Source organism: Garra rufa, chromosome 2 (genome assembly GCF_049309525.1).
Source record: "Garra rufa chromosome 2, GarRuf1.0, whole genome shotgun sequence".
Lineage (NCBI taxonomy): Eukaryota > Metazoa > Chordata > Actinopteri > Cypriniformes > Cyprinidae > Garra > Garra rufa.
The window spans coordinates 32,340,179-32,353,727 of record NC_133362.1 but is presented as its reverse complement, the minus strand read 5'-3'; the positions used below and the strand labels follow the sequence as shown (position 1 = coordinate 32,353,727).

Below are 13,549 nucleotides of genomic sequence, written 5' to 3'. Positions count from 1 at the left end.
GACGTCTACTCCAAATTGATCTATGAGGTAGGCGGATGTAAGGCGAATTTAATGTTTTCCTACGTCTCAATGTGAATGAGAAACTTTTGGAAAACGTTTAATTGTGGATAGGGTTTTAAAATTCAAACGTCATTTTCAAATGTATCCGAATTAATGTAGACACAGCCTGGAATACACTACATGAGTTTTGAAATCTAAAAAGACTTGAAAAAACTAGGCATCATACACTTTTCAGCTTTGTAAATGGTTACAGAGAAAAACTGGGCATCATAAACTAAATGACTGAAGATCACACAATATTAGTCTTTTCAAGTTCCGAACACAAGAAATTCATGCAAAAACATGCACTTCCTTGCGAGAATGGACTCAAAACATTAAACATGTTTGACATCCTCCAACTGGATGGACTCTTAGTCTGAAGCTACAAAATCTGAGTCTTAGCCCATCATACACTACTGAGATTTTCTGTAAAAATCTGTCAACTCCGACTGTCTGCAAACAGCACCAAAAATCTGTACAAAAGTCATGTAGTGAATTCCAGCCTTCACTCAACTAATACAATTTTTATAATTTTGTAAGAATTCGAATTCATTATTCTTGAATATTAAGTATTGACTCAAATATCTTATGTCCTCAATCTTGAATTATACATTTTGTACTTATTTATATTTCATATTTATTGTATTTTCCTTTCAGCTGCTCCTGCCTTGAAGGTCTTTCACCTCTAAGCTTAACTTTTGTTGTGTGTCCTCTGGGAAGGTTTGACAATTCCAGTGAGTCCAATGTGTGAATGAGTGGACAGAAGAGTGTTATTGTCACCTGACTTTCCTTTATGGGGTCATTCATAGCAAGTCCTTTCTCTGACACATCCTAGAGTGAGTTTGAAAGCTATGGGGTCAGCAGGGATGGAAATGGACTTAATTATTGTTGAAACTCTTTTTTCTGCACAGTTCCCTCTGTTCCTCATTCTTCTGTCCCTTTTTTATGTAAAATCTGCATTATAATTCATAAAGCATTTTAAATTAAAATAACATTGACTAACGTCAAACTGCTGTGCTTATATCCTTTGAGGTGTCAGTCAAATCAGCTCTCTGAGGTATTGAGCAACCTTTCATAAGCTTTTCATGAAATAACACACAAATAGAAACAAACACACTCACCATTGACTTCCTGTGACCCTGCGTCTGTGAAGAGGGAGCTCATGATCTCCTCGAAGTTGCAGCTGGGCTCAGCGGTGTGAGGGTCCTGTGAGACGTGGCGGAGCATTGTCTTTAACACGTCGTCTAGAGAAGTCTCATCCTCGTGCAGCAGAATACTGGCCCTCTCCAGAAACCCGTCCAGATCCCTGTGAGCTCGCACTTCCTCCTCGAAGTTCATCAGCTTCACGTACTGAGAGAACAAACAGAGGTACATGTAAGCAATACTAAAAAATATCTACAAAGTAAAAGAAATGAATTACTCCTGATGTTGTTGCAAACCCGTAGGACCTTCGTTCATCTTTGGAACACAAATTAAGATATTTTTGATGAAATCCGAGCACTTTCTTACCCTACATAGACAGCAACGCAACTGACACATTCAAGACCCAGAAAGGTAGTAAGGACATCATTAAAACAGTCCATGTGACATCAGTGGTTCAACTGTAATTTTATGAAGCTGCGAGAATACTTTTTGTACACAAATAACGACTTTATTTAACAATTTCTTCTTTGCTGTGTCAGTCTTTGATGCACATGAGAGTACATGAGGCATGCATGTGGTGCTGCTGACGCAGAAGCCAGCGTTCTGACGTAGAATCCGGATGCACTGCATTTTTGTTTGCTTGGGCACCTTTCCAGCGAGAATGGGCAACAAATTTCTGGATACTTTTGATCAGTTGTGGGCCCTGCGTCTCACCTGGTTGGCCATTGGCGGCAACATTGCTGAAAAAGCTGACCTGTGTATCATCAGCCAAAGAGAGATGAACGTTCTGTGTCAGAATGCCAGCTCCTGCATCAGCAGCACCACATGTATGCGTCATGTGCTACTGTGAGCGTGCGGCAAAGACTGACACAGAAGAGAATAAATTGTTAAATAAAGGTGTTATTTTTGCTTTCTTTGCACACAAAAGTATTCTCATAGCTTTATAAAATTACGGTTGAACCACTGATGTCATATGGACTATTTTAACAATGTCCTTACCATCTTTTTGGGTCTTGAATGTGGTAGTTGCATTGAAAAAATATCTTAATTTGTGTTTTGAAGATAAACGAAGGACTTTGGGGGTTTGGAACGACTTCAGGGGAAGCAATTAATGACAGAATTTTCATTTTTGGGTGAACTATGTCTTTAATACTGGACAAGTATTTTTAAAAGTATATATATATTTATATATCTATCCAGTATATAATTATTGAATTACATATTTTTTACCACATTTATATTAAATAATGTCAATTATTTACTTTTTAAAAATGATTTTGATTTACTTTTGATTCATTGACTGAATCACTATAAAAAGAACCTGAAAGATTGATTCACTCACAAACTGGACAGATGCAATATGGTTTGTGACTAAGAGGCAGTTCACACAGGAAACATATTTTTCCATCCAACTGTGCTACTTTTCCATTGTTTTCTGTGTAAACACTCTATGTCAAAACACATTTGACTGTTGATCTTGGGTCTTGCATCTTTTGCAGCATCTCACGCATGACATGACATTCTAAAAGTCTTAATTTTTTTAAGTAAAAACGCATTCTGCGTGAATAAATGTTTCTCTACACTCAAAGAACCAGTGAACAGTTCTTAAAAGAACCATTTTGAAGAACATTTTTAAAATCTAAAGAACCCTTTTCCACTATAAAGAACCTTTTCTGCATTTGAAAGGTTCCATGGTGTCACACCAGGCCAGCAGAGGGAGCCTTGCCCCTCACTGACTGTTGCTGCTCCCTCTGCTGCTTACTTCCTGTTTGTCAGCCATAAAAGCCAGCTCAGCACACACACTCACCGCGAAGTATTGTTTTGCTCCAGCGGACTCTACTGAGCGTTTTTCCTTGTTCCCAGGTTTTCCTAGTTTCCTTGTTGCTTTTCCCTAGCCCTAGCCATAGTTCTGTTTTTGTTTTCTCAGTCTTAGCCATAGTTTCCTAGTTTCTTGTTTTCATTTCATTTGTTTACTTTGGACTGCCCTCCTGGATTTTGAGCCTACGCCTGTTCCTTGGATTACGCTCTTGGATTATCTTTGCTGTTGTTGTTTGCTGGTGTTTTCGACCCTGTCTGTCTGACTACGATCTTCATAATAAAGCCTTGCATTTGGATCCTCACTCTCAGTCGTCCCGCTTGTTACAGAATACTTCGCCACACCCGGTTCCAGCGGCTTTACCCACCAGCAGTACAACCCACCAAGAATGGATTCAGCAGGAAGTTTGTCCAACCCCGTAAATCTGCTTTGCTCCATCTTTCAAAATGGCCGTCCCATCGAGCATTATGTGAGGGAGTTCATAGCTTATCGTTACCTGGCACCTTGCAATGAAACCATCATCAAGGAATGTTTCTGGAGTGGGTTGGACGCAGATATCGGTGACAATTTACCCGATGAGGACCCTAGTTGGAGCCTCACACAGTTTATTGACTTTGTGTTGTTGCATTGTGGATCTCCGTACACTGTGGGAGTACTAGAAGGGCCTCAGCACAAGATGTCTGCTAGCTCAGAGCCTTAGCACAAGATGTCTGCCAGCCTAGAGCCACAGCACAAGATGTCTGCTAACCCTAAGCCAAAAGCACAAGATGTCTGTTAGCCCAAAGCCACAGCACAAGATGTCTGCTAGCTCCGAGCCACGGCACAAGATATCTGCTAGCCCAGAGTCTCAGCACAAGATGTCTGCCAGCCTAGAGCTACAGCACAAGATGGCTGCCATCCCAAAGCCCGTTCACAAGATGGCCGCCATTTCAAAGCCTGTTCACAAGACGGCTGTCCTTCCAGAGACAGTTCACAAGATGGCCGCCCTTCCAGACCCTGTTCACAAGATGGCCGCCCTTCCAGACCCTGTTCACAAGATGGCCGCTCTTCCAGACCCTGTTCACAAGATGGCCCCTCTTCCAGACCCTGTTCACAAGATGGCTGCCCATCCAGAACCTGTTCACAAGATGGCTGTCCTTCCTGAGTCTGTTTTCAAGATGGCCACCATCTCAAAGCCTGTTCATAAGATGGCTGCCTTTCCTGAGCCTGTTCACAAGATGGCTGCCTTTCCAGAACCTGTTCACAAGATGACTGTCCTTCCTGAGTCTGTTTTCAAGATGGCCGCCCTATCGAACCCAGCTCACAAAAAGACTACCACGCCCAAGTTCTCTTGCAAGATGGCCGCCACCCCAAAGCCCGTTCACAAGATGGCCGCCATCCCCAAGCCTGTTCACCAGATGGCCGTCCCTCCTGAGCCTGTCACAAAGATGGCCGCCACACCCGAGCCTGTCGTCAAAATGGTGGCTGCAGCATCACACCCTCACATCTTCGTGGCTTATCAGCGGCTAATATCAAGCTTGGAGGACCCACCACTGCTGTCAGCACAAACAGCCAAGCCAGCGATTGTTAAAGCTACATCAGCCAAGCCAGCATCAGCTAACACCACGTCAGCCGAGCCAGTGACTGCTAATGTCACGTTTACCAAGCCAGCATTCACTAATGTCATGTCTGTCAAGCCAACACCCGCTAACGTCACATCTGCCAGGCCAGAGCCCGCTCACGTCACGTCAATCAAACCACCGCCTGTGAACGTCGTGTCTACTTCTCCTGAGCACGCCACAGCTGCTACTCCTGCAAAGTCTGGTCACGTAATGGCTGAGGTTCCTGAGTCGAGTCAAGCTGCTTTTCCTGAGTCAAGTCTAGCAACTTCAGTTCCTGAGTCAAGTCTAGCAACTTCACTTCCTGAGTCAAGTCAAGCAACTTCACTTCCTGAGTCAGGTCAAGCAGCTCTTCCTGAGTCAGGTCAAGCAGCTCTTCCTGAGTCAAGTCAAGCAGCTCTTCCTGAGTCAAGTCAAACAGCCGCTCCTTCAACGTCTAGTCAAATCACAACCGTTCCAGCCACACCAAGTCATGTCTCAGCAGTTCCCTCCGAGCCAAGTCAAGCCAAAGCTGTTCCCTCAGAACCAAGTCACGTCTCGCCCGAACGTCCAGAGCCAAGTCACGTATCGTCCAAGCGTCCAGAGCCAAGTCACGTCTTGCCTGAGCGTCCAGAGCCTTTGCTTCCAAGCCACGCAGAGCCGTCGCTCGCAAGCCACGCAGAGCCCTCACTCCCAAGCCAAGCAAGCCTCTCATCTTCCAGCCCGGTGGGCATCCCATTGCCGACTGCGTTACCTGTGATGGCAATCGCCATTTTGAGTGTGTGGGCTGCACACTGCGTCCCAGAGGCCTCATCTATCCATAACTCTGTCAACGAGTCTGCTCTTGAGGCCTCACCTATCCACATGTCCGCTGCGCCTATACCTCTTTTGGAGGTGGCGTGCATAGCGGAACTCCCTGCTCTGCCAGCGCCGCCAAGGCTTCACGCTCTGCCAGCGCCACCAAGGCTTCACGCTCTGCCCGCTCCGCCAAGGCTTCATGCTCAGCCTGCACCACCTAGACTTCCGGTCGTCCCTGTTACGGCTATGGAGGCCGTCTTAAAAGACTCTGTCTGCCTTGTCACGGCTATGAAGGCCGTCCCGGAAGTCCCTGTCTACCTCGTCACGGCTATGGAGGCCGTTTCTAAAGTCCCTGTCCACCTTGTCACAGCTATGGAGGCGGCGTTCTCCCCTGAACTCTCTATTTCTTCCCCTGCTCTGTCTGCCTCCTCTGTCTCTGCTCTCCCCAGATCCCAGTCCATGACGTGGCTGCCTGTTCCGCCCTGGAGGGCCTCTGCGCCTCCTGCTCCGCCCTGGAGGGCTCCTGCGCCTCCTGCTCCGCCCTGTAGGGCTCCTGCGCCTCCTGCCCCACCCTTGGGAGCTCCTGCGCCTCCTGCTCCGCCCTGGAGGGCTCCTGCGCCTTCTGCTCCGCCCCGGGGGGCTCCTAAGCCTCCTGCTCCGCCCCGGAGGGCCGCTCCGCCTCCTGCTCCGCCCCGGAGGGCTGCTCCGCCTCCAGCTCCGCCCTGGAGGGCTCCCGAATCTCCTGCTCTGCTCTGGAGGGCCTTTGCCCAACCAGTTCTGCCTCAGTCTCCTGGCCCCCCCCCCCCCACCGCTCCCCTGGACTGTTTCTTCCTGTTGTTTCTGTTGAAGCGTCTGGAAGCCGTTCCTTGGGGGGGGGGGGGGGGGCTATGTCACACCAGGCCAGCAGAGGGAGCCTTGCCCCTCACTGACTGTTGCTGCTCCCTCTGCTGCTTCGCTGGTTACTTCCTGTTTGTCAGCCATAAAAGCCAGCTCAGCACACACACTCACCGCGAAGTATTGTTTTGCTCCAGCGGACTCTACCGAGCGTTTTTCCTTGTTCCCAGGTTTTCCAATTTCCTTGTTGTTTTTCCCTAGCCCTAGCCATAGTTCTGTTTTTGTTTTCTCAGTCTTAGCCATAGTTTCCTAGTTTCTTGTTTTCATTTCATTTGTTTACTTTGGACTGCCCTCCTGGATTTTGACCCTACGCCTGTTTCTTGGATTACGCTCTTGGATTATTTTTGCTGTTGTTGTTTGCTGGTGTTTTCGACCCTGTCTGTCTGACTACGATCTTCATAATAAAACCTTGCATTTGGATCCTCACTCTCAGTCGTCCCGCTTGTTACACATGGATGTTCAAGGTTCTTTATAGAACCATTGATGCCAATAAAGAACCTTTATTTTTAAAAGTGTACACAATTTCTAGCAGCTGAAATATTTTATAGTTCAGCATAATTTGAAAAATGCATAATCATAGAAATTTTAATGACTAAAATAAACATTTTAAATAAAAATTTCCTGATATTTCCATGTTTCCCATGACCCTGGGATCACTGATTGATAAATCATTGGAAACTGTGTATTACAGTGTAGTTAGGCATGTAATGAATACAGTTTGTGTATACCCGATACTGTACAAAAAATAACGTTTAAAAAGTCTAAAAAACATTCTATTTTAAATTATTGTCTAATTTTTTACAACATTTTTTATTAAAAATTAAACTGTCAGCATAACAATTTAATTAAATAGTTGATCATTTAGGGTAAAAAGTAGCACAAACAATTTTAGAATGCAGAAATTAGAATCCTATATTTTTAGGTAAAACCGAATGATTATGTTATCCAGTACTTTTTTCATAATTTTATGTAATAAGCTGTTTTTAAATTTCAAAATCCTAAAAAACCTTTTGGCCCCACTTTATATTAAGAGGCTTTACCTACTATGTACTTACATCAAAAAATAAGTACAATGTACTTGTGTTCATATTGTATTGCAAAACACTTGCTGCTATTGAGGTGAGATACGGGTAAGGTTTGGTGGTATGGGTAGGTTTAAGAGTGGGTTAATGTATATAAAATATAAATGTAATTACAGAAATAATTACATATTTAATAACATGCAGGCATTTTTTTAAATGTACGTACAATGTAAAAACATCTATGTACATAAGTGCATTGTATCAAATGATTAATTAAAATGTAAGTACATGCTACCTATTATAAAGTGGGATAAAAAATTTTATATGCATGTTTAAATAAAAAATACCAGATTTAAAAAAAACAGGTCTCACACTCTTGGGCCCCAGTGTATGTAGACTTGGTATATCAATACATAATTCAATTAATGTGCAGTCACAGGTGTGCATATAACTTCAGACGGGGACTATGCATCTTAAAAGATCTGTTTGGCATGTGGATGTAATGAAAAAGTCTCACCCTTCGAGACGTGTTAAGCAGCACACAGCCGTGGACATCGGTTTCTGTAGGAAAGAGAGAACAGGAGGCCTGAGGGGTGAATACGGTATGCCAAAACAACAACCACCATAAAACCGCTTTTAGAGTTTTTGAGAACAACTAGATTCAAAGAGAACACTCTGATAGCATAAAATTGTTCAAAAAACAGCAACAGTGAACATAAAAGCCATCTGCATCAGAGAGCCCCTATTGTGATCTCCTCAATTTAACCCAACATCACAACTATCTGCTATGAAACAATTCATTCCCTGAATACAAAACAAAATATCACTCCCACAACACTGTTTATTAGTAACCGCCAAATACATCACAGCACACTCCATGGATCACGAGCATCGTCCAAACTCTGAAGGGGACGGGACGGGATGTACTCGTGTCCGTGCATGTGTTGCCGTGTCCCTGTCTGTCCTTTATTTGCTTAATTCATGTTTGGTATTGTCCTCAGGTTTGCAGGTTGAGCTCGAAACCCTCACGTGATGGCTGCATGCTAAGTCCTCCTCCATATAGAGATTATATAAAGCAGACAGCCTTTATCAAATAGAGATCCCTCAGTCCTGTGCGCATGGTCCGCAAGAAGTCCTGCCCCTGGAAAGAGATATTCAGGCAGGATTACCACGACCCACGGCTGACTCCTCCGCTGCCTTAGCTCCAAGATTAAACAGCCCCTCGGATGGGTTCGGGATTAAAAGGGGAAAATTGAGAATAAAAGCACCACTTTAAAAGCACAACTTTGAGTTTTAATAAGAGGTAAGTCTATGTGTTAAACTAATAGGGTTACATAACCTCTCAAACCTTTTAATGGCTTAAAGTCACACGTGAAACCGCTTCTTTTATTCTCTCCTCTCACATCCGTCTGTCCTTCTGTCACTTTTCCATTTGTCATCTGCATTTTCAGATGGTTGCAAGTACACATCATACATTTAACAATTAAGTGAGGTCATATCATGTTGAACCCAAATGTACTGCAATATATAAGCACCTAATTAAAGCTCACTGAGTTGCTGGGTATAAATCTCAAAAACACTGTATTAACATAAGATAAAAGGCAGCATTAATTGAGCTCAAACTACACTGGTGCAAACCCTAATCCGAGGAGAATTCAGCAATTAGCCAGTTATCAAAACCACATCCAATCATACCAGCATCAATGATTTGCCGGAGGCTGGTAATAGTCAGACGTATGCTCACCCCCGTGGTCTTCTGAAACGAGGAGCCAAAACTCTTCTCTCTGTTTATTTATTCAGTCGAATGTAAATTCATGTTCCATTGAAGTTTACATAGTTTCTAGATTAAAATGTAAAAATGTACTCTAATTTAACAAGCAACAAATACTGTAATAAGTTCAAAAGTATGGGGTTGTTTTTAATTTGTAATGTTTTTAAAAGAACTCTTTTATTCTCACTCAGGCAGCATTTACTTGATTACATTACAGTAAAAAAAATTAACATTGTGAAATATTATTACAATTTAAAATAACTATTCTATACTATTTATACTTAATTTCAAATAAAATGTATTCCTTTGGTGCAAAGCTCAATTTTCAGCAGCCATTACTCCAATCTCTTAGCATCACATTATTTTTCAGAAATCATTCTAAAAATTTCTAATCAATGATGCAAACAATTGTACTGCTTACTGGTTTTCTGAAAACTATAATCTATATTTTTTATGAAGAATCAGCATTTATTTAAAATATACATTTGAGGTCAAAAGTTTACATACAAATTTACATACAAAATGTTAAGAGTGATCATACAAAATACATGTTATTTTTTATTTAGTACTGGCCTGAATAAGATATTTCACATAAAAGACATTCACATATAGTCCACAAGAGAAAATAATAGTTGAATTTATAAAAACGACCCCATTCAAAAATGTACATACGCTTGATTCTTAATACTGTGTTGTTACCTGAATGATCCACAGCTGTGTTTTTTTTTTAAGATCTGGGGAGAGAAAACTCAGGGTAAATATAACTTATTTTGTCCACTGGTAAACATGTAAGTATCTTCTGAAGGGCAGTACTAAATGAAAAAAATATGATATTTAGGCAAATTAAGAAAAATGTGCACATCTTCATTCTGTTCAAAAGTTTTCACCCCCGGCTTTCAAAACATCGCGTTTCCTTCTGAAGCGTCAATGAGCGTTTAAACCTTCTGTAACAGTTGCATTTGAGTCCCTTAGTTGTCCTCAGTGTGAAAAGATGGATCTCAAAATCAAAATCAGTCATTGTTGAAAAGGGTTCAAATAAAACAAAAGAATTTGTGGGACCTTAAGGATTTTTCTGAAGAACAGCAGGCAGTTTAACTGTTCAGGACAAACAGCTGTGGATCATTCAGGTAACAACACAGTATTAAAAAAGTGTCTGTAAACTTTTGAACGGGGTCATTTTTAGTATTTTTTTTTATTAATTCAACTATTGTGGACTATATGTAAACATTTTTTTATGTGAAATACCTTATTCAGGTCAGTACTAAATAAAAAATAGCATGCATTTTATATAATCCCTCTTATATTTGGTAAATAATTAACATTTTCCAGATTCTACAAGGTGTATGTAAACTTATGACCTCAAATGTAAATCTTTTGCAACATTTACTGACACTTTTGACCAATTTAATAAATCTGTGCCTAATAAAAGTAATTTTTTAAAGGGGACATCAGATGCCCATTTTCCACAAGTTGGCATCATTGTTCATGGTCTTCATGAAATGTCTACAACAGAGGTTCTCAACTCTGGCCCTCGAGGTCCACTTTCCTGCAGAGTTTACCTCCAACCTTGATCAAACTCACCTGCCTGTAACTTTCTAGTAATGATGAAGAGCTTGATTAGCTTGTTCAGGTGTGTTTGATTAGGGTTGGAGCTAAACTCTGCAGGAAAATGAACCTCGAGGGCCAGAGTTGAGAACTCCTGGTCTACAACATACTTTGGTTAAAATTCCTCAATGGTCGTGTTTAAAAAAACACCTTTTTACAGCTCTGTTCAAAGTGAAATTCAAAGTGAATTTGCCCTCTAATGTCTCCTAAAAATTTTAACAAAAATCTTACTGACCCAAAACTCTTGGACGGCAGGGTATAGTATTGGTTTAGTGTATATTAACCCACTATTAAATTATATTAAAACAAAAAACTATTTTTTAAACATCCCCATTTACATTACTTCAGAAATAATGACTACAATAATACAATGACAAGCACATTTCGTGTACCATTTATTTCAACAAACCCTCAGTAAACACTGAGAGTGTGGAGAAGGTTGTGGGCATGATGATGAATATTTAATTTCACCAAGCTGCATGCTTGCTAAAAAACGGCTCACTCACAGGCACCGCTGGGTAGTAACTGATTACATGTAGATTCCAAAAATTAGGTACTTGCAACTGGATTACTGCACATTTTATTTTATTTTAAACATTACACATTAAAGTTACTTTTTTAGGGATTACATAATTACATATTATTCACACAAAGGTAGAAAATTATTCAAACTTTATTGATCCTCCCTCATTATTTCTAAAATTTACTTTCTAGAAAACTGAACTGTGTTTCATGGTATTTAGCTTTCACTAATTTCACAAATGGCCATGTGAATGTCATGTAAAATCATTTGTGATCCATGCTTCTAAAATTGGAAACAAAAGCATCTCTCAATGAGTTTGGCCATGTATGAGTATGAGTCATGTATGAATCATATCCAATGATTTTTACTATAGTATAATAGTGTAAAAGTAATCAAACATTACCTAAAATGAGTAATCTAACAGATTACATGACTGCATTTTTGTCATGTAATTTGTAATCAGTAATGGAATACAATTTTCAAGTAATCTACCCAGCACTACTTACAGATAATTTCTTGTTTTTCAAGAAATTTAAGTTCATTTTGACATGAATGCAACACAAACTGGTCATGGAAGAGATGTAACAGCTCATCAGCTGTTACATCAATCAATCCATTTCCTAAAATTTGTGAAAGAGTAATCAGCCAATCATAGTGCTGCAAAGACTAAGACGTGCATTGTCTCCTATTGTCAGTGGGCTCAAGGGAGGCAAAAGAGACACTGCCTCCCACTAGAACTCTATTGACTGGTGTGTGACTGTGTTACTTCAGAAAAACGAGTGGTTTAGACACCATTTGATCTCATATTAGGTAATATTTGTTTTGCTTTATTTTTGTAGCGTGTAATTATTTCTCACCACCCCTGCCTCACCCCCAGCAATCAAGGAGCATTAAAAACCCAGCAGTTTGCTAAATAACATGGCTGGGTGCTCGGTTCGGCCAACTGCTGAAATCATAGGAATTATCACTTAAAACGAAATGTTTGGAGGCTCTGGCTTATAAATATTCGAACACACACACTCGCGTGCATCCTACACAGTTCAAACTCTTAGCAGTATGTCAGAGGAGTGGAATTTGGTTTTAATCTAGACAAGTGCTGACGGCTTGTGCGCCGAGGATGACAGAACATCAGACCGGATGAGACAACGTGTGAACAAACCCCACTCATCCTAATGTGAGCCCACCAAATGCACAGCAGGAGTCACTCGCGCAGAAAAAAGAATTTAAAACAGAACTAACTGTATTTGAGTAAACAGAGAAAGAACATTTGCTCGTCTGGTTCTGGGTCACCTGTCTAGTGATATTACTGAAGCTGCGCTTACTTTCAACAGCAGCAGCGCGTTAGGGCAAATAGCATCTCTAATAATAGATATGTTACATCATCCATGAGACATTATAAGTTTCAAATGTTTTCAGTTATGCAAAACCGTAAATGCAGCAAAAAATTGTAATGGGAGTATATTGTAGCATATTTTTTCTCCTTGAAGTCCAATTATGATGCTACCCGAGGTTTCTTAGACTAAAAAGAGTTCTAGTTCTACATGGCTACTTTCCAGCCTCTTTCCAATCTCTATTAAACAGGTTTTCCTACTGTACTTATAAAACTTCTATATGTAAATGACTTGTGATTAGCTAAACTCCGTGACAGGTCAAGACGCAGTTTTTTTTTTTTAAATGCTAATTATTTTTATGATTTAGATCCATTAGCAGCCCTGTATTCACCATTAGTCAGCATAATACTGTAGCATAACAAGTTATACAAGTGTTACGGTGATCTAACTTTTTTCCAGATGTGGACAAGAATCAACGATCAACCCCAGAGCAAGTGATTCATTGGTACTTTAGTACTTAAGGTTGAGTAAACGCACCTTTTTGTAGATGTGGGCGCACATCCAACATACAGATTTACGAGAGATAATAAAAGCTTTGTTTGGACAGGACTAGATTTACCTGAGTAGGTTAAGTAAATATGCATTTCACAAAAACAAATTATGATTTTAACCCTTTTTGTGCCAAACTGTCTAATGTTTTTTTTTGGCTAATTCATTCTGAGAAGTAATCCAGCGTCTTTGAATACAGCATTTCTCCTCATTTATTTTGACCCTTGTTGAATATTGTGACTAAACCGCCAGGTGAACCTTCATTACGGATTCAGCAACCTGTGGGAACTTTTTCGCAAGACACAAAATACGTAGCGCCTTGTACATTTCATGACATATTCGATGTGAAATGACCACTGTGTGGCGCTAAAAGAGTGTTTGTTTTCTTCCTAGGAACAGATGAACGTACATACGGTATGTTTAATGTGACGTAGATTTGAAATGTCCAGTGGCACTATGACTTTAGTTTTTCGATCTCTCA

At 40.9% G+C, this 13,549-nt stretch overlaps 1 protein-coding gene across 4 annotated transcripts in view; it reads right to left on the bottom strand.

Moving 5' to 3' along the window:
- The window catches only part of slc4a11 (solute carrier family 4 member 11), a 102,333-nt gene that overhangs the window by 53,657 nt on the left and 35,127 nt on the right, over positions 1–13,549 (bottom strand). For all 4 annotated transcript variants that reach the window (XM_073835117.1, XM_073835119.1, XM_073835118.1 and 1 more), the window contains exons 4-5: positions 7,807–7,850; positions 1,161–1,389 (exon numbers count right to left, since the gene is read on the bottom strand). In XM_073835117.1, the coding sequence (XP_073691218.1) occupies positions 1,161–1,389; positions 7,807–7,850 (273 nt within the window). The remainder of the gene's footprint in view (positions 1–1,160; positions 1,390–7,806; positions 7,851–13,549) is intronic.